Source organism: Falco cherrug, chromosome 19 (assembly GCF_023634085.1).
Source record: "Falco cherrug isolate bFalChe1 chromosome 19, bFalChe1.pri, whole genome shotgun sequence".
In the NCBI taxonomy this organism is placed as follows: Eukaryota; Metazoa; Chordata; class Aves; order Falconiformes; family Falconidae; genus Falco; species Falco cherrug.
Genome location: NC_073715.1, coordinates 1,880,909 through 1,898,991, shown reverse-complemented (window position 1 = coordinate 1,898,991; position 18,083 = coordinate 1,880,909). Strand labels below are relative to the sequence as shown.

Genomic DNA, 18,083 nt, shown 5'->3' with positions numbered 1-18,083 from the left:
GCCTGACACTGACCCGGAGCTCTGTCCTTTCTTGCAGCATCACCTGCTGAACACAAGGATGTCCTGCACCAGCCTGTGCAACACCTCCTGTGGGGTGGCCGCCCCGGCCCCGCTGGCTGACACCTGCAACGAGCCCTGCGTGCGGCAGTGCCCTGACTCCACGGTGGTGATCCAGCCGCCACCCTCGGTGATCACCTTCCCCGGGCCCATCCTCAGCTCCTTCCCGCAGCAGAGTGTTGTTGGCTCAGCGGGAGCTCCCGGTGTTGGCGGAGGCTATGGCGGCACTTTTGGAGGCCGTGGTGGTTTTGGAGGCTATGGAGGCTATGGGGGCTACGGGGGCTATGGAGGCTATGGGGGCTATGGAGGCCTTTGGGGCTACGGGGGCTATGGAGGCTATGGGAGCTGTGGGGGCTATGGAGGTTATGGGGGCTATGGAGGATTTGGCGGTTGTGGATATGGGAGCTGGGGCCGAGGCCACAGGTACCTCAATGGCAACTGTGGACCCTGCTAAGCTCCACAACACTTGACCCGGCCACAGAAGAAGACGAGGACCTGAAAAGACCATGGCACGTCCCAACACAACACCTGAAGGAAGGACATTGCTTTGGCACAGCTGGGCCCCAGAGCTTGGATGCCTCGTGCATGTGTGGGGCCCACTCTGCCTTTCTTGCTGCCCTGCTTGAGCATCCCTTCAAGACTTGCTGCTCTTGGACAACGCAGCATCATGCTGGGTGCCTGCTCCTGTGGCACGGCTGATGCTCGTTGCTGCTCTGCCCACTGCCAGGAGACAGGGGAAAGCCCCCACCAGTGCTTTGCTCTTGTCCCAACTCCCCGCTCCCCTGGGACTGCAATAAAATCTCTGTTGCATCGCAGTGTTGTCCCATGGTTGTTTTCTTCAACCTTCCTCTGTAGGCAACGCTCCCAGCAGCAGCCTTGGCTCCCCGGGCTGTCCTAGCCAGCTGCCACCCAGGGCCTCTGCAGGGTGACCTGCGGGAGCTGCCTCGCTTCCTCCTGCCGGCCCTTGGCAGCATGTCCCTCTGCCAGATGGTCACCTGCAGCCGGGGCCGTACGTGTCTTGTTCAACAACAGCTTCTCCCTCTCTGCCCTCCCTCTCTTCTCCACACTTTGGGCTCCTGTACTCTGCAGCACTGCAAACCTCCACCACCTCCTTTTTTTATTTTTCCTCCATCTTCCACTGCTGGTTGGACCCATGTTGGCCTCACCTTGCCACCACTGGTGGAGTAGAAGCTCTTCTCGGGATTCCCTGTGTCACCCACCTGCTACCTGTGGACACGCTGTGCCCAGGAATGACAGCAGAGCTTCCCACCACCCCCTGTTGTGCTACAAATTTGCTGGCCCATCCCTGCTCTTCCTCACACATGAGCCCACAAAGCAGCCCACGCTGCCACAGCCCGCCAAAGCCCCCAGCCTCAGCCGCTGTAAGCGGGGTCACCAAACCCCACTCCCAGCACTGTTCCCTCAGCAGACACACAGGGGACACCTCCTCAGCCAGGAATGGGCAGATGGCTGAGACTCAGTGCAGGCTGACCTTGCCACATGGGAGGACGTGCACGTGCAGACAAATCCTCAAAGGCAAGATGAGATGTGCGAGCTTCTCTCCAGGCAGTGAGAAAAAAGAATGCCTGGGAAAAAAGAAAAAAATGCCATTTTGCTGCCTTCTTTCCCATCCCCTGTGTTGACAATTGCGGATGACACATCTTTCTTGGAGGTCAGCATCAGGGACCCAAGAGGTGTCCCACTGCCCTCCACAATGGCTGTGGCCAGAACCGTCTCTGCCCAAGAGCACCTTGCAGTGCAGGGATCACACCATGAGGAGACAGCTGGGGCAGAGAGGGACCTCAGGAAGGCAGGCAGCCCAACCTCCTCCACAAAGAGCTTTATGCTTCACGTGACTGCATGCTCGCGGCCTCTTCATGGCTCTGAGGAGAAACTTGGGAAAAGTTGCTGTGTGTGTCTTCCCTCATGCCAGTGCCCTCACCTCTAGCTGGGCACAGGCGCATGGTCAGCATCGGGCAGCAGCCCCGTCCATGCAGTGTTTGTGCCTCCACTTCCCTGGACCTCCAGAGGTGACCAACAACAAGCCAATGAAAGGAGGTAAGGCCTGGCGTGCTGGTTTTGCAGAGCATTGGGAAGAGCTTCTGCCAGTCACCTGTGGCACTTGCACGTATTCAAAGGGAGCTCTGGGAACGTGCTGTGCTTACGGCCGGTGGGAGAGCAGAGGAAGCTCAGTGCAATGTGCTGCACAAGACCCAGGTGGGACTGTCATCCTCAGCTGTAGCACCCGGAGCAAACTGCCCAAACGGTCCAGGGCATTACCGTGGGAGATTCAAGCAGCCCACATGCCACGAGGTCTGGGGGAAGTGGGAAGGCGGAAGGAAGGGTGAAGAAAAAGCATCATGGGTCGACATTGTGATGCAACAGAGCTTTTATTGCAGTTCCAGGGGAGGAGGGAGCTGGGACAAGAGCAGAGTCCTGGCCAGGGCCTTCCCCTGTCTCCTGGCAGTGGGCAGAGCAACAACGAGCGTCAGCCGTGCCCCAGGAGCAGGCACCCAGCGCGGGTCACTGTCATCAGGGTGCACCAAGACGTGAAGGGATGCTCAAGCAGGGCAGCAAGAAAGGCAGAGTAAGGCCACAAGCACGCACAAGGCGTCCAAGCTCTGGGGCCCAGCTGTGCCAAAGCAATGTCCTTCCTTCGAGCGTTGTGTTGGGATGTGCCACGGCCTTTTCAGGTCCTCGTCTACTTCTGTGGCAGGATCAAGTGTTGTGGAGCTTAGCAGGGTCCACAGCTGCCCCTGAGGTATCCGCAGCCTCGGCCCCAACCACCGTATCCATAGCCCCCATAGCCCCCATAGCCCCCATAGCCTCCAAAACCACCACGGCCTCCAAAAGTGCCACCGTAGCCCCCGCCAACACCGGGAGCTCCCGCTGAGCCAACAACACTGTGCTGCGGGAAGGAGCTGAGGATGGGCCCGGGGAAGGTGATCACCGCAGGTGGCGGCTGGATCACCACCGTGGAGTCAGGGCACTGCCGCACGCAGGGCTCGTTGCAGGTGTCAGCCAGCGGGGCCGGGGCGGCCACCCCACAGGAGGTGTTGCACAGGCTGGTGCAGGACATCTTTCAGGCAGGCAAGGAGTCCTGGCAAAGACACCAGGGATTAGGCACAGGTGCGGGGAAGGGGCTGTATCGAGGGAGGGAGGGAGGCAGGGAGAGATCCCCAAGGGGCTTCCAGGAGCTGGACTTACCCTGTTGATCAGGAGAGTCAAGCAAAGCCGAGTGGATAGAAGGCTGTGAAGCCCTCAGCTCTTTTATACACATCCCAGGCTGCCCGGGGCAGTGGTCACGGGGGTTGGTGGTTGAAACCCCACGTAATCATGAGACGTAGCACACAGCTTCATGACACAGAAAGTGATGCGAGAGAATTATATGCCGCCTCACTGGGGGCACTGGCATGCAAGCGTGCCCTGGAGAGGACAGGGGTGATGGGAGGGACAAACGATGACACGCCATTACATGAAAGACACGGCACGGCTGTTGTAGCTGAACCGGCGGCACCAATAAACCCCGATCTATCCCTAATCCCCCGCATTGCTTACGTGCCAGAGTCCTGAGCATTTCGCAGATGTGCTTTGCAATCCTGTGCACACCATCATGCCTGTCATTACCTCCCTTTTACAAGGCGGTAAGCAGAGGCAGGGGGACGCTGGGCAAAGGGAGAAGCCATTCCAGACACTCGGAGTGACTCGCAAATGCCCACCATCTCCCAGTGCCCGTGAGCGCTGGGCGCCTTCTGGGGCAACAGGTCAGGAGCTCCCTGAAGCCTCGGCCACCTCCATGCCCCGGCTCCAGAGGGTCTATGTGGTGCTCACCGATGAATGGCCATGCAGAGGGTGGGGGGCACTCTTTGCTGAGCGGCTCAAAGACCCATTCGTGTGGGGCCTCAAAACAAAGGTGGGTGGGGGGCAATGTGATCAGGCGGCAAGGTCCTGTGTGACAGGGGACATGCACAGGGGAGGTGCAGGGCAGGAGGGGACCAGGACACTCTCAGCTTCCTTGGCCATGTCTTTGTAAGCGTGGTCCTCCTCAAGGCCTCTCTGGAGGGACTCGATTGCTCAGCTGGGTGTTGGGGGCTGGGCCAGGAGATTTGGGCCGAGCAGCCACTGAGAGCCAGGCTGCACGTGGCAAAGTTCCCCACAGGCCCAGGCACACTGGGGACTCGTGGCCATGGGTGCCTGGCTGGGCTGCTGCTGAGCGCGTTGTCTGCAGGAGCAGCAGCCTGGTGTGCTAGCGTTGGACACAGCAATATTCTGCAAGGTTCAGCACATTGCCACGTAAGCAATGCGGGGGATTAGGGATAGATCGGGGTTTATTGGTGCCGCCGGTTCAGCTACAACAGCCGTGCCGTGTCTTTCATGTAATGGCGTGTCATCGTTTGTCCCTCCCATCACCCCTGTCCTCTCCAGGGCACGCTTGCATGCCAGTGCCCCCAGTGAGGCGGCATATAATTCTCTCGCATCACTTTCTGTGTCATGAAGCTGTGTGCTACGTCTCATGATTACGTGGGGTTTCAACCACCAACCCCCGTGGCCAATGCCCCGGGCAGCCTGGGACGTGTATAAAAGAGCTGAGGGCTTCACAGCCCTCTATCCACTCGGCTTTGCTTGACTCTCCTGATCAACAGGGTAAGTCCAGCTCCTGGAAGCCCCTTGGGGATCTCTCCCTGCCTCCCTCCCTCCCTCGATACAGCCCCTTCCCCGCACCTGTGCCTAATCCCTGGTGTCTTTGCCAGGACTCCTTGCCTGCCTGAAAGATGTCCTGCACCAGCCTGTGCAACACCTCCTGTGGGGTGGCCGCCCCGGCCCCGCTGGCTGACACCTGCAACGAGCCCTGCGTGCGGCAGTGCCCTGACTCCACGGTGGTGATCCAGCCGCCACCTGCGGTGATCACCTACCCTGGACCCATCCTCAGCTCCTTCCCGCAGCACAGTGTTGTTGGCTCAGCGGGAGCTCCCGGTGTTGGCGGGGGCTACGGCGGCACTTTTGGAGGCCGTGGTGGTTTTGGAGGCTATGGGGGCTATGGGGGCTATGGGGGCTATGGGGGCTATGGATACGGTGGTTGGGGCCGAGGCTGCGGATACCTCAGGGGCAGCTGTGGACCCTGCTAAGCTCCACAACACTTGATCCTGCCACAGAAGTAGACGAGGACCTGAAAAGGCCGTGGCACATCCCAACACAACGCTCGAAGGAAGGACATTGCTTTGGCACAGCTGGGCCCCAGAGCTTGGACGCCTTGTGCGTGCTTGTGGCCTTACTCTGCCTTTCTTGCTGCCCTGCTTGAGCATCCCTTCACGTCTTGGTGCACCCTGATGACAGTGACCCGCGCTGGGTGCCTGCTCCTGGGGCACGGCTGATGCTCGTTGTTGCTCTGCCCACTGCCAGGAGACAGGGGAAAGCCCCCACCAGTGCTTTGCTCTTGTCCCAACTCCCTCCTCCCCTGGAACTGCAATAAAAGCTCTGATGCATCACAATCTTGACCCATGGTTGTTTTTCTACTTCCGTATTCTAGAAGCAATGCATTTAACGGCATCCTTGGCTCCCTGGGCTTTCCTGTCAGTGACTCTGCAGCGTGACCTGCGGGAGCTGCCTCGCTTCCTCCTGCCGGCCCTTGGCAGCATGTCCCTCTGCCAGATGGTCACCTGCAGCCGGGGCCGTACGTGTCTTGTTCAACAACAGCTTCTCCCTCTCTGCCCTCCCTCTCTTCTCCACACTTTGGGCTCCTGTACTCTGCAGCACTGCAAACCTCCACCACCTCCTTTTCTTATTTTTCCTCCATCTTCCACTGCTGGTTGGACCCATGTTGGCCTCACCTTGCCACCACTGGAGGAGTAGAAGCTCTTCTCGGGATTCCCTGTGTCACCCACCTGCTACCTGTGGACACGCTGTGCCCAGGAATGACAGCAGAGCTTCCCACCACCCCCTGTTGTGCTACAAATTTGCTGGCCCATCCCTGCTCTTCCTCACACATGAGCCCACAAAGCAGCCCACGCTGCCACAGCCCGCCAAAGCCCCCAGCCTCAGCCGCTGTAAGCGGGGTCACCAAACCCCACTCCCAGCACTGTTCCCTCAGCAGACACACAGGGGACACCTCCTCAGCCAGGAATGGGCAGATGGCTGAGACTCAGTGCAGGCTGACCTTGCCACATGGGAGGACGTGCACGTGCAGACAAATCCTCAAAGGCAAGATGAGATGTGCGAGCTTCTCTCCAGGCAGTGAGAAAAAAGAATGCCTGGGAAAAAAGAAAAAAATGCCATTTTGCTGCCTTCTTTCCCATCCCCTGTGTTGACAATTGCGGATGACACATCTTTCTTGGAGGTCAGCATCAGGGACCCAAGAGGTGTCCCACTGCCCTCCACAATGGCTGTGGCCAGAACCGTCTCTGCCCAAGAGCACCTTGCAGTGCAGGGATCACACCATGAGGAGACAGCTGGGGCAGAGAGGGACCTCAGGAAGGCAGGCAGCCCAACCTCCTCCACAAAGAGCTTTATGCTTCACGTGACTGCATGCTCGCGGCCTCTTCATGGCTCTGAGGAGAAACTTGGGAAAAGTTGCTGTGTGTGTCTTCCCTCATGCCAGTGCCCTCACCTCTAGCTGGGCACAGGCGCATGGTCAGCATCGGGCAGCAGCCCCGTCCATGCAGTGTTTGTGCCTCCACTTCCCTGGACCTCCAGAGGTGACCAACAACAAGCCAATGAAAGGAGGTAAGGCCTGGCGTGCTGGTTTTGCAGAGCATTGGGAAGAGCTTCTGCCAGTCACCTGTGGCACTTGCACGTATTCAAAGGGAGCTCTGGGAACGTGCTGTGCTTACGGCCGGTGGGAGAGCAGAGGAAGCTCAGTGCAATGTGCTGCACAAGACCCAGGTGGGACTGTCATCCTCAGCTGTAGCACCCGGAGCAAACTGCCCAAACGGTCCAGGGCATTACCGTGGGAGATTCAAGCAGCCCACGAGCCACGAGGTCTGGGGGAAGTGGGAAGGCGGAAGGAAGGGTGAAGAAAAAGCATCATGGGTCGACATTGTGATGCAACAGAGCTTTTATTGCAGTTCCAGGGGAGGAGGGAGCTGGGACAAGAGCAGAGTCCTGGCCAGGGCCTTCCCCTGTCTCCTGGCAGTGGGCAGAGCAACAACGAGCGTCAGCCGTGCCCCAGGAGCAGGCACCCAGAGCGGGTCACTGTCATCAGGGTGCACCAAGACGTGAAGGGATGCTCAAGCAGCAAGAAAGGCAGAGTAAGGCCACAAGCACGCACAAGGCATCGGAATTTTGGAGCCCGTCAGTGTTTAAGGAATGTCCTTCAAGTATTGTGTTTGGGTTGTGCCAGGGCCTTTTCTGGTCTTCCTCTTCATCTGTTGTTGGATGAAGTGTGGGTCTTAGCAGGGTCCACAGTTTCCATTGAGGTACCTGTGCCCTCGGCCCCAACCACCATATCCGCAACTGCCATAGCCCCCATAGCCCCCATAGCCCCCATAGCCCCCGTAGCCCCCATAGCCTCCATAGCCTCCAAAACCACCACGGCCTCCAAAAGTGCCGCCGTAGCCTCCGCCAACACCGGGAGCTCCCGCTGAGCCAACAACACTCTGCTGCGGGAAGGAGCTGAGGATGGGCCCGGGGAAGGTGATCACCGAGGGTGGCGGCTGGATCACCACCGTGGAGTCAGGGCACTGCCGCACGCAGGGCTCGTTGCAGGTGTCAGCCAGCGGGGCCGGGGCGGCCACCCCACAGGAGGTGTTGCACAGGCTGGTGCAGGACATCTTTCAGGCAGGCAAGGAGTCCTGGCAAAGACACCAGGGATTAGGCACAGGTGCGGGGAAGGGGCTGTATCGAGGGAGGGAGGGAGGCAGGGAGAGATCCCCAAGGGGCTTCCAGGAGCTGGACTTACCCTGTTGATCAGGAGAGTCAAGCAAAGCCGAGTGGATAGAGGGCTGTGAAGCCCTCAGCTCTTTTATACACGTCCCAGGCTGCCCGGGGCATTGGCCACGGGGGTTGGTGGCAGAAGCGCCATCTAATCATCAATTCTAGCAGATAAGCTTTAGGAAAAATCTGTAGTGCGGGACAATGATAATCTTCCTGAGTGGGTATACGAGGGAGCAAATAATCCTTTGAAATTAAACAGGTAATTGGAGTCATAGACCATGACACGTCATTACATGAAAGACAATTCATAGCTATAGGTGAATGAGTGTCATGAATAAACCCCGATCTGTTTGTAATCCTCCCACTCTGCTTATTGGCAAGATCTTGGGCATCTCAAGGAATTTTTTGCAACCCAGTGCCCAGCCATTACACCTCTTATTGCCTCTCATTTACTGGCTGGTAAACAGAGGTGCCAGGAGGTTGGGCAAAGGAATAAACTATCCACCCAGGTCAGGGCAGCTCGTAAATGCCAACCATTGCCCCATGACAGCAAGAACTTGGGAAATGGCAGTTCCAGTGCAATGGCAGCCCTTATCCTTGGACATTTTCCTGATGCTATATAAGTTGGGTTTTAACTCCTGACTTCACATCATGGACATGGAAAGATTGGCGGAGATGAGTCCTGTGTGGGATGAAGCTCCATCTATGAACAGCACTGACAGAGAATGTGTGTTAGAGGGCAGCGGGATCAGGCGCTAGGGACCTGTCTGAGGGTGGAAGTGCATGGATGAGCTGGAGGGCAGGAACAGGACCAACACACTCTCAGCTCCTTCAGCTATGTGTCTGTGCGTGTGCTCTTCCTGTCTCTAGAGGAGCTCAATTACTCAGCGGGACATTGAGGGCTGTGCCAGGAGAGGCTGGCCGAGCGCCCACCCAGAGCCAGGCTGCACGTGGCCGTGCTCCCCACAGGCACAGGCAGAGGCACGCTGGGCACTGCCGGCCATGGGCGCCTGGCTCTGCTGTGCTGAGTGTGGCGTGGTTGGGAACAGCAATCTTCTGCAAGATGCCCAGAATTCTTCTGTGCAAGCAAAGTGAAGGATTAGGGACAGATTGGGGTTTATTGGTGCCGCAAGTTCAGCTGCAGCAGAGATTTAGTCTTTCATGTAATGATGGGTTATGGCCTGTCACTCCCATAACTGCTTTCTTGTGCAGGGCATGTTTGCATGACAATCTCTCCAGTAAGGGGGCATATAATTGTCTCACATCACTGTGCCATGAAGATTGTCCACTTGAATTCATAATTAACTGAGGTTTCTGCCCTGCCACCTTGGCCAATGCCCCAGGCAATCTGGGACATGTATATAAGAGCTGAGGGCTTCACAGCTGGCTATCCATCTTCTCCCACTTGCCTCTCTGATCACTGTGGTAAGTGCAAGTCTTACCTCCCTCTGTCCTTCCTCAGCAGTGGCTTTCCTGAGGCATCGTTTGCTTGGGGCTCCACCACGCTTTCATCGGGCATAGTAAGGATGGGATCGTGCTGTTTCAGAGCTATGGAAAGGATGGGAATTTAACCTTGTGGGTACAATGCTCTGAGTACACCAAGAGACTCAAATCCTTTGGGAGATGTTTATTTTCCATTTGCTTTGGTTGAGGGAGATTTTCTGTTCCCTTTGGTCAAGCCAGGCCCAGGGCGCACCATGGCAAACACTGGTTTATACCAGCATTTGAACTGTGGAGCCTCTTCTTGCTGTGACTGCCGGAGAGGATCCAGAGCCTGTCCTGGGACACAGGTTCCAAGTGTGAGAGAGACAGGAGGGTTTCGGGATTGGGCCTGACACTGACCCGGAGCTCTGTCCTTTCTTGCAGCATCACCTGCTGAACACAAGGATGTCCTGCACCAGCCTGTGCAACACCTCCTGTGGGGTGGCCGCCCCGGCCCCGCTGGCTGACACCTGCAACGAGCCCTGCGTGCGGCAGTGCCCTGACTCCACGGTGGTGATCCAGCCGCCAGCCTCGGTGATCACCTTCCCCGGGCCCATCCTCAGCTCCTTCCCACAGCAGAGTGTTGTTGGCTCAGCGGGAGCTCCCGGTGTTGGCGGAGGCTACGGCGGCACTTTTGGAGGCCGTGGTGGTTTTGGAGGCTATGGGGGCTATGGGGGCTACGGGGGCTATGGGGGTTATGGAGGTTATGGGGGCTATGGAGGTTATGGGGGCTATGGTGGCTATGGCGGTTGTGGATATGGTGGTTGGGGCCGAGGCCACAGGTACCTCAATGGGAACTGTGGACCCTGCTAAGCCCCAAATATCCACAGAGTTCAGTGCCACATCTGCCCTGGGTCTCCACACATTGCACCTCTCGTCTTCTACCACCAGATGCAGAGCAGAGCTTGCAGCCCCTCTTTAGGCTGTGGCAAAGCAGCTACTGGGTCTGTATGGTCTTTGCTTATTTGCACAGAGTAACCTTGCCGACCTTCTGCTGGCAGCTTTAGGGCTTCCAAGTCTCCCCTCCTACCTGCAACACAACGAAGCTGTAGTCTTCCTCGGATGAGAGTTTCCCTGGTTCTGCCAGGCTGTAAGACTCCCTGCCTGAAATAGGAGGGGGGAATTTTTCTGGTGGAGCTCTGGGTTGTGCCTTGCTGCAGCCTTATGATTTTCCTGTTTCCAATTCATTTTTTCCTTGTTGTTTTTTTTCTTGCTGACACTGTTTATTGCATTTTGCATCCAAAATAAAGAATCTGCATTGTATGAATGATTTTTTTTTTTGGTCTGAATTTGTTTTTTACTGTGACTGCAATTATGTCTATAACTGAGAGATGATGTGAAATGTTAGATGGTAATCTATCCACTAAAAACATTTGTGGAAGCTCTGAATCGTTCTCTGAGAAAAGTTTTTTGAACTGCTAGGTAGGGAAGTTATGAGAAAATTATTAGCTTAATCACAAAAGGCAGATTTGAAAGGTGAAGTTCTACTTCTTGTTTTATGAGGTCTATAGATGAGTGCGAGAGCAACCAGTGGTGTATTTCTTTCCTATTCATACTTTGCACCCTGTTCCCACCAGTCAGTCATGATGCTCTGGGTGATGCATTGAGCATGCACCCTGCAATGTGGCTAGTGCATTCATGAGTGATGTCATCTGTGGGCAGCCCAAGGGCATCCTTCCCCCTGTGACCTCAGGGAAGTTCTGCAGAGTGTGTCAGAGGGCTGTGTGTGGGCTGTGCATTTCTCCACCCTGTCTGCTGCACCCAGATTCATGTTTTGCTTTGGGGCTTGGGGCAAAGTAGGGAAAGTTGATCTGTCCTGAGATGTACGTGACAAATTAGGAGCTGATCATTACTTGAGCCTTTGCAGGGACTGCTGTTGCAAGCAGCAGCTCCCAGGGACTCAGGCTGGTCCTGGGGAGTGTCACACATTCAGCACATGTTTAATGACATTGTGTAGAAAAGTGTTACTGGGATTTTGTGACATTTGTACTCAAAAAAGAAACATGGAATGCCAATGACCAAGGATCAATATGCTCTGAATTCAATTGATAAGTAAAAGAGGAAGGAAATTGTTATGTGGTAATGAAAACGAGAAGACATACTTTGGTACAGAAAATTTATTTGGAAAGAGACAGCTTTTCTACAATTCTGGAACAAAATTGTACAGAATAGAGACCATCTTTCCAGCATTTCAGTGAGGCTTTGGTTAATCACCAATGTCAAAGTGATGCAGTCTATAAAAAATATTTTTTCTCCTTTGGCGCAGTTGCTGTGTGCAATTTCTAGCATCCTAAGTCACCTCTCTAAGTTCAGTGTCAACAATAAAACTGAAATAAGACAAAGCACAACATAAACAGATGACTAAAATGGAAAGCCAGAGGTTAACAGATCTAAACTAAAGGCAAAATGAGAAAATGCACACATGAACCTGCTTTTCACAGATGCTGAGCATTTCCAGCTCTCATTCTTTTCAGCTGGAACCAGGCAACACCCAGCATTGGGGTTGGTGCCTGTCAGCTCCACCCTCAATTTGCATCTCAAGTTTCCTTTGCTGTTTCTTTAAATTACTCTGTGCACACAACAGCTGAGCTTAGTATGTCCACCGTTTCCCAGAGCGGTATGAATTGCATGGATGTGTCCATTGGGAAGAATAGGTGTAGGAGTATTTTGGGGCACACCGTGGCTCAGGTCGGGCAATGACCTGGGGGGCAAGTTTCTCAGCTGCTGCCTCCAGCCTCCCTGTCGCCTCTGCTGGCAGAGGTGCTGCGGTGGGGGGCTCTGCCAGGGCCACCTCAGAGGGCTCTGAGGCTCCCACGACGGTTTGCTGCGGGTAGGTGGTGAGGATGGGTCCTGGGAAGGTGACGACAACAGGTGGTGGGTATATAATCACCCGGGAGTCACCGCAGGCCACGACGCAAGGCTCATTGCTGCTGGTGGCCAGGGGCTGGGGACACTTTGCCTCGCAGGGGTTGGTGCATGCCAGCTGGTCGGAAGCCATCTCCTGGCCGTGGTAGGGGAGTGCCTGTGATTTATTTGCAGAATTAGAAGAAAAATGAAACCCTTGTGCTTGTTTATTGACACTTCTAAGCTTGCCTCTATGAGATCTTGGACAGAGATAAATTGGATAAAGACAGCAGTTGAGCTTCTTGCCTTTGCATCTGCTGCCTTTTACCTAGCCTGCATCTGTCTGTCCTTTTAACTTTGCTGCTTTAAGCTTGCTCTCTCTAGTTCCCTTCCTCCAGGAGCAAAAATCCTCCCCCTCCTTTGTGCACTGCCTCCAAAATAGTAATCTACTCTAAAACCTCCCAGTCCTTTGTAATATTTCCTGGATACAAGTTTGAACTTGCTCCCACAGCATCTCTTTTCCTCCCACACACAGCTTCTCAGGGCAGTGCCTACAGTCTGCATTGTACAGATGGAATGCAAGGGAGTGAGGGGGAAAAAAAATATCTGATTTTCAATAGATTTGAGTGTTGAGTAATCTGTTTAGCAGCCTGCTTAATTTCCTATTTTATTTTCCTTGCTGATTCCTGTACTTTTCAGGTACTAAAACACAGACAAATGAAAGGCTAAGAGTAAACGGGGAGTTGAAAATACTGGTTTAATAAGTAAGACACATAACGTAAAGTATTTATGTTGCAGTGATACTGTCAACCCAAATAAGCAAATTGCAGCTTCAGCTATGGTACACACATTTAATAGTGTTTATTACTTTCTTCAGATTAATTCTTCACATAAAAGCTAGTTCTCCGTGGTATAGCATCACGCTATTTTTTCTTTAACCTTGTAAATCAAAGATAGCTTATAGTGATGAATAAGGCAAAAGTATTGTTTTATTCTCAGTTAAGTCCTGTGTGCTGCAGTATATTAGAACTGCTGTCCCTGATAACATTTGAAAGATAAGGACTAGGGGACATGGCAGCTTTTGCTGCTTACAATAAGTAACAGAAAATGCAGAATATTTCTAAAGCAGATAGTGGGTAATTTGGAGCTAAATTCTGAAATACATAAGCCTTACCTATGGAGAAGTGCTATACAGGATCCTAGAATATGTAGCCAGCAACACTTTGTAATAAATAAGTATTACACTGCCAAGTAAGTTTCCTGAAAGTAAAATTTTCTAAAAGCTACTCCAGAAGCTCAGTGCTACTTTGCATCAGGTGTTAGCAGCATGCAGGCACAGAAATACGGACAGGTCAACGAGCTCTTTCATCTATTTATTTGTCTCAACTACATTCAGAGGAAAGACAAAGTATCCTCAAATGCATCATTCTGGGGAAAAAAAAAAAAAAAAGCAATAGACAAGTATAGTACTTTCCCCAAAATACCCTTAGATTAGAATGTAGCTTTGATCTAAAAAAAATTAAATACTTAACTCTGCAAACCTCTCTGTGAAAACACATTAAAATACTAGCAAAGTTTTAATAGTTAGAAATGAAAGCTTATTTCCACAGTTAGGTTTAGTAGTATCTAATTATTACTTGGTTAGCTAGTTGGGACTCACACTAGCTAAGGATGGGCAGATTACAAACGGCAGCAATGCTGCGTGTCTAAAGCTACACAGAACTAACTTCGAGCAAGGGTTTTGTTTCAATAGTTATCTATGAAATCCCCCCACCGACAATTGCTGAATTGCCCAATCATGCCACGTAAGCAAAACCAATGCTAAAGCCTATTCTCAGAGCTTTTCTGAAAATTTTTCAGAACCAAGAGATTGAAATTCTTAATTCTCCCATAAAATTAACTGCCCAAAGCAGTCTTGAAAAGCCTTTGCTTTTATTTTTATGTCCTTTATCCTGCATAGAAAACATCTGTAGAAAGATGCTTAGTAATGCCTCTGAGAGTCAGAATAGTTATGCAGAATTTAGTCCCTTTTTTTTTTTTTAAAATCATGCTAAAGCAAAATAAAACTCAAGGTTTTTATAGTTGTCAAATAAGACTTACTCAGTGTACCGGAGAGAACAAGTCAAGAGAAGCAGTTAGAAAAACTTTGCACAGAGAGAGTTTTTATACCCTTTCTCAGATTGCCTGGAGGAGCTGAGACACCCTTTGTGTAAAGGGCCTTAATTACTTATGAAGCAAACTTTGTTGCATGTATTACTCCTGTAGTTGCAATAATTGTTTTGCTCACTGTTTATGATTATCTAAAGCTGGCTGAAGTAATAATGCAAAATGCAGATGGTAACTTGCAAGTTCTTTTCATCTTGAAATTTCCTGGTTTTACCCTACTGATTTCATTAAGAATCAAAAATACACTAACAATTAATAGACTTCTGGCGACTTATCTTTGCTAGAAACATGACTGCAGAGGGAGTCTGAGATGTCAGTGGCACAGTATGTCAGCACACACAGGATTTATTTCCTTATTGGAAATACAAGCTAACATCTAGTATTTGTCTCCATGCCTAGAAAATCTCTGAACGACCAGACTTGTTTTTCATCTGATATAATGTTAATGAGGTTTACAGATGTATTTTTAAGCCAGAGGAAGTATCTGGTGCAAAAACTTTAAAGAGCAAGACTATCACAGAGTTATCTTCTAAATAAAAATGAAGCCCTCTCCAATTAGCAAGCTTAAAATGAGGAGTTGATTAAATAAATGTTTTACATGCTTCGTTCTGCATGAGGTCAGAGCAGTCTGAATCCACTAGGATATTATTACTATTAACATAAAATAATTTCTGTGAATGACATACTAATAGATGTTTGTGAACTTCTTTGAAATCTTGTTTTCTGATGTCTCCAGAATATTCCTGATAAGCTCCGCAGCCCAGGGGATCTTCAAGGGTGCCTCATAAAATAAGATAAATTAATGTCATAAAGGCGCCATGTCATAAACACCATGATGGTGGTGGTTTTAATTCATTTAAATGTGCTTGACTTTTTTATGTGCGATGCTTCCCTCCAGAAGGAAAACTGAGAGTGGTAAACTGTTTTTTGGGAAAATGGGTGCTTTGCAGTGGTGCTTTGGGGAGGTCCTACCACCTCCGCCACTGGAGGGAGCCGCTGCGCGTGGGAGCATCCCATTGCTCCCAGTGCCTCCGTGCACGTGGGGGCAGCGTTGCTTCCATCGGTACTGGCGGGGGTAGTGGGCAGCCTGGTGGAATGTGCCATGACAGTGGTAGCCTCAGGTTCTTGTGATCTGATCCTAACAAGGTAGGATGAACGGCATATATGTCAGAGGAACTCACAGTTCAGTTGAAAACATAGCATAGAGATTTTTTCTACTCCTCCCTAAGTTTTCAAGGTCTTTTGGTTCTCACTCTTTGCTAATTTCTAGCTGGAAGACCTCTCCCCTCCAAGCATGCACCCCAACATTGCTTTTTCAGAACATGAATATTAAAGGACGTATAGCAATTATGAAATTCAGCCCTACAATGGGATTCTAGCTAAGCACTCTGGATTCTCCTCTCAGTCGATCTCTGTGGTATTTGGGAGATCCTTGACAGAACTAGGAACTGAATCCTGGCTGTCATATTAAGATGCAGTCCCTTAACTACAAAGTAATTAACTCTTTTCAAATTTCTCCCATAAAGTAGCAATACTATACAAAATTTTATTCCCCCCCTCCTTCTTGTGTTGTGCTCTACAGTGACTAACAAAGGTAATAAAGGCAATAAAGGGCAAAAAGTAATTCAGGCTGCATACACCACAATATAGAATCTTAATATTGTCAGTGCCTATTAATTTTAAATTGTTTTAGAAAATTATATCCTTGTGTAAGGCAGGGACAGCAGTAATAATGGCTCTTGCCTAGCTAAGATATGGTTTGTGTGGTCAAACCAGTTCTGTTTAACTTCAGAGCACAGAAGTTTTGTTTGTAAAGCTGAGTCAGAAGCACTTGCTAATGAAGAAATAATCAAAGGAAAATGCTTGAGGGTGGGTGCTCTGCTGATGTAGGTCTGCAGCATTCATTCTCCTCACTTCAAAGAGGCTCCACTTGCTTACATCATCTGAACAAACATTATATCAGCAATAATTCTGCACATTAGGCAAGTATGTACTGAAATATGGGTCCAGATTGATGACAAGAGTTAATTATGTAGTAGAGTATAGATTCACTGTTTCTTACACTATCAGAAACTCTGGCTTTCTGATTTTAGACAAACTGCAAGTGAAAGTTGAATAAGCCAAAACTCGAGGTAGTGAATCACAGTTTAATTAGGACAATGCCAGAAACGACCTTGATATATCTCGTTTAAAGGTGATACTATTGCCCAACGCTAGGCGTCACCTAAAGCTATTATCATAATACAACTATTTGCATAGGCAACATATTAATAAGTGTTTGTGAAACATTTTCAGTCCTCAGAACATTCCCATGGTGTTTAATTATGCGGGTGGTTCTGAAAACACCTCAAATCCAAATTTATGGCAGAATGAGCACAATTTAACAAAACTACAGCTACTGGAAAAATAAAAAATGCAGGGACTGGGTATACAACAGGGTGAAGGATGGTCTTTCCCATGAAGCTCAAAAGAACAAAGCCTTTCCTGAAGGTCTTTTGATAATATTTGGTGGGTAAAGGGAATTTTTTTTGTATGATGACCTCATGATGTGTGCAATTGTTGGTTGGCATCTTGCTTTCCAGCCTCGTCAGGACCCCCACATGTGTGGGGGGCTGGGGTTCACTGGCTTTTCTTTGCCTTTACCGACACATTTCCAGGGCTTAGAAGACCAGTGGAAAAAAACCCTAAATGCAGTAGGAGAACCCAGAACCCTTGTACTTTGTTCACTTCTAGCTGGAATGAAACTAGATTTTGAATACTGAAAAAAGACAAAGGACTGTCAACAAATTATCAGTTGGCGTGATAAACTCAGAAGAAATAAATGTTGGAGGAGCACAGAAGGAAAGGGAATGAAGGGAGTAGGCAGAAGAAAGGCATCTCCCTCACCATGATCTGACCAGAACCATAATGAAGTGTACTGTAATAAATGCTGGCTTGTTCAGAGCAGGAAAACAAATATATTTATTTAAATGATGTAAAATCTGCTTGGAGTATACCTGTGTTGCATACCCTCCCTGATCCCAACATGTTTTGATTTATTTTTTAACTTATTATTTTTTTATTAATGCTGTTTCTTGGTGTATAGGTGGAAACCAGAGTCATGCAGATAGCTTCACAAGATGCGGAGTTAATTCTGTAATATTTTGTCTCCACAGCTCCCTCTGGTTGCCCCACATGATATCACACAACCTGCCTCACTTTCCCTTAAAGTTTTGAGCTTTTCTCACCCACTTCCCAACCACTCACCCCAACTTTCGTTGTACGGCATTAGGCAGCAGCACACAGGTAGCAAAGAGTTTTCCTTCTGTCATGTGTAAGCCCGTGCCTTAAGAGAATTGTTATCTTTCTTCAATATGCATATAAATCATGGATGCTGAAGATGCTGGCTTGCTTCCTAGAAGCAGATAAGGAGCAGACCAGACTGGGTTATAATTGTGTACATCAGCTTTTTATTACCTGCAACGTCCCAATGAAGATGAAGGCTAAATTGTGTTGGCTATGAAATAGCAGCATAAGGGATGGTCCACAAATGGGATCATATCTAGGATAATCAGTCTGACCTGCCAAAGGGTAAAGAAGGAGTTATTGTCATAATTTATAGATCAGGAAATGGATGCACAAAAGTAAAAGGCTGAACTGTCATTCCAGGTGAGCACAAGTAAAGG

The 18,083-nt window shown here is 50.5% G+C and overlaps 6 protein-coding genes across 7 annotated transcripts; 3 read left to right on the top strand and 3 right to left on the bottom strand.

The window, feature by feature from the left end:
* Nucleotides 1-58: 58 nt before the first annotated feature.
* LOC129734293 (claw keratin-like) lies at nucleotides 59-511 on the top strand. Of its 2 annotated transcripts, XM_055697103.1 has the most exons (2): nucleotides 59-383; nucleotides 420-511. In XM_055697103.1, exons 1-2 carry the CDS (start codon nucleotides 59-61, stop codon nucleotides 509-511), a joined length of 417 nt encoding a protein of 138 aa, XP_055553078.1. The 2 variants fall into 2 exon arrangements, with proteins under 2 accessions (XP_055553078.1, XP_055553077.1); XM_055697102.1 differs by having other exon boundaries at nucleotides 59-511.
* Nucleotides 512-2,608: 2,097 nt separating this feature from the next.
* Nucleotides 2,609-3,152, bottom strand: LOC129734294 (claw keratin-like). The gene has a single exon (XM_055697104.1). It carries the CDS (start codon nucleotides 3,134-3,136, stop codon nucleotides 2,792-2,794), a length of 345 nt encoding a protein of 114 aa, XP_055553079.1. The 5' UTR covers nucleotides 3,137-3,152; the 3' UTR covers nucleotides 2,609-2,791.
* Nucleotides 3,153-4,685: 1,533 nt separating this feature from the next.
* On the top strand, nucleotides 4,686-5,357 carry LOC129734298 (claw keratin-like). The gene has a single exon (XM_055697116.1). It carries the CDS (start codon nucleotides 4,830-4,832, stop codon nucleotides 5,181-5,183), a length of 354 nt encoding a protein of 117 aa, XP_055553091.1. The 5' UTR covers nucleotides 4,686-4,829; the 3' UTR covers nucleotides 5,184-5,357.
* Nucleotides 5,358-7,297: 1,940 nt separating this feature from the next.
* LOC102058583 (claw keratin-like) lies at nucleotides 7,298-7,967 on the bottom strand. The gene has a single exon (XM_055697085.1). The coding sequence runs from the start codon at nucleotides 7,821-7,823 to the stop codon at nucleotides 7,443-7,445; it is 381 nt and encodes a 126-aa protein (XP_055553060.1). The 5' UTR covers nucleotides 7,824-7,967; the 3' UTR covers nucleotides 7,298-7,442.
* Nucleotides 7,968-9,813: 1,846 nt separating this feature from the next.
* Nucleotides 9,814-10,221, top strand: LOC129734297 (claw keratin-like). The gene has a single exon (XM_055697115.1). The coding sequence runs from the start codon at nucleotides 9,814-9,816 to the stop codon at nucleotides 10,219-10,221; it is 408 nt and encodes a 135-aa protein (XP_055553090.1).
* Nucleotides 10,222-11,998: 1,777 nt separating this feature from the next.
* On the bottom strand, nucleotides 11,999-12,406 carry LOC129734212 (feather keratin 4-like). Its single transcript, XM_055696533.1, has one exon. The coding sequence runs from the start codon at nucleotides 12,404-12,406 to the stop codon at nucleotides 11,999-12,001; it is 408 nt and encodes a 135-aa protein (XP_055552508.1).
* Nucleotides 12,407-18,083: the final 5,677 nt, after the last annotated feature.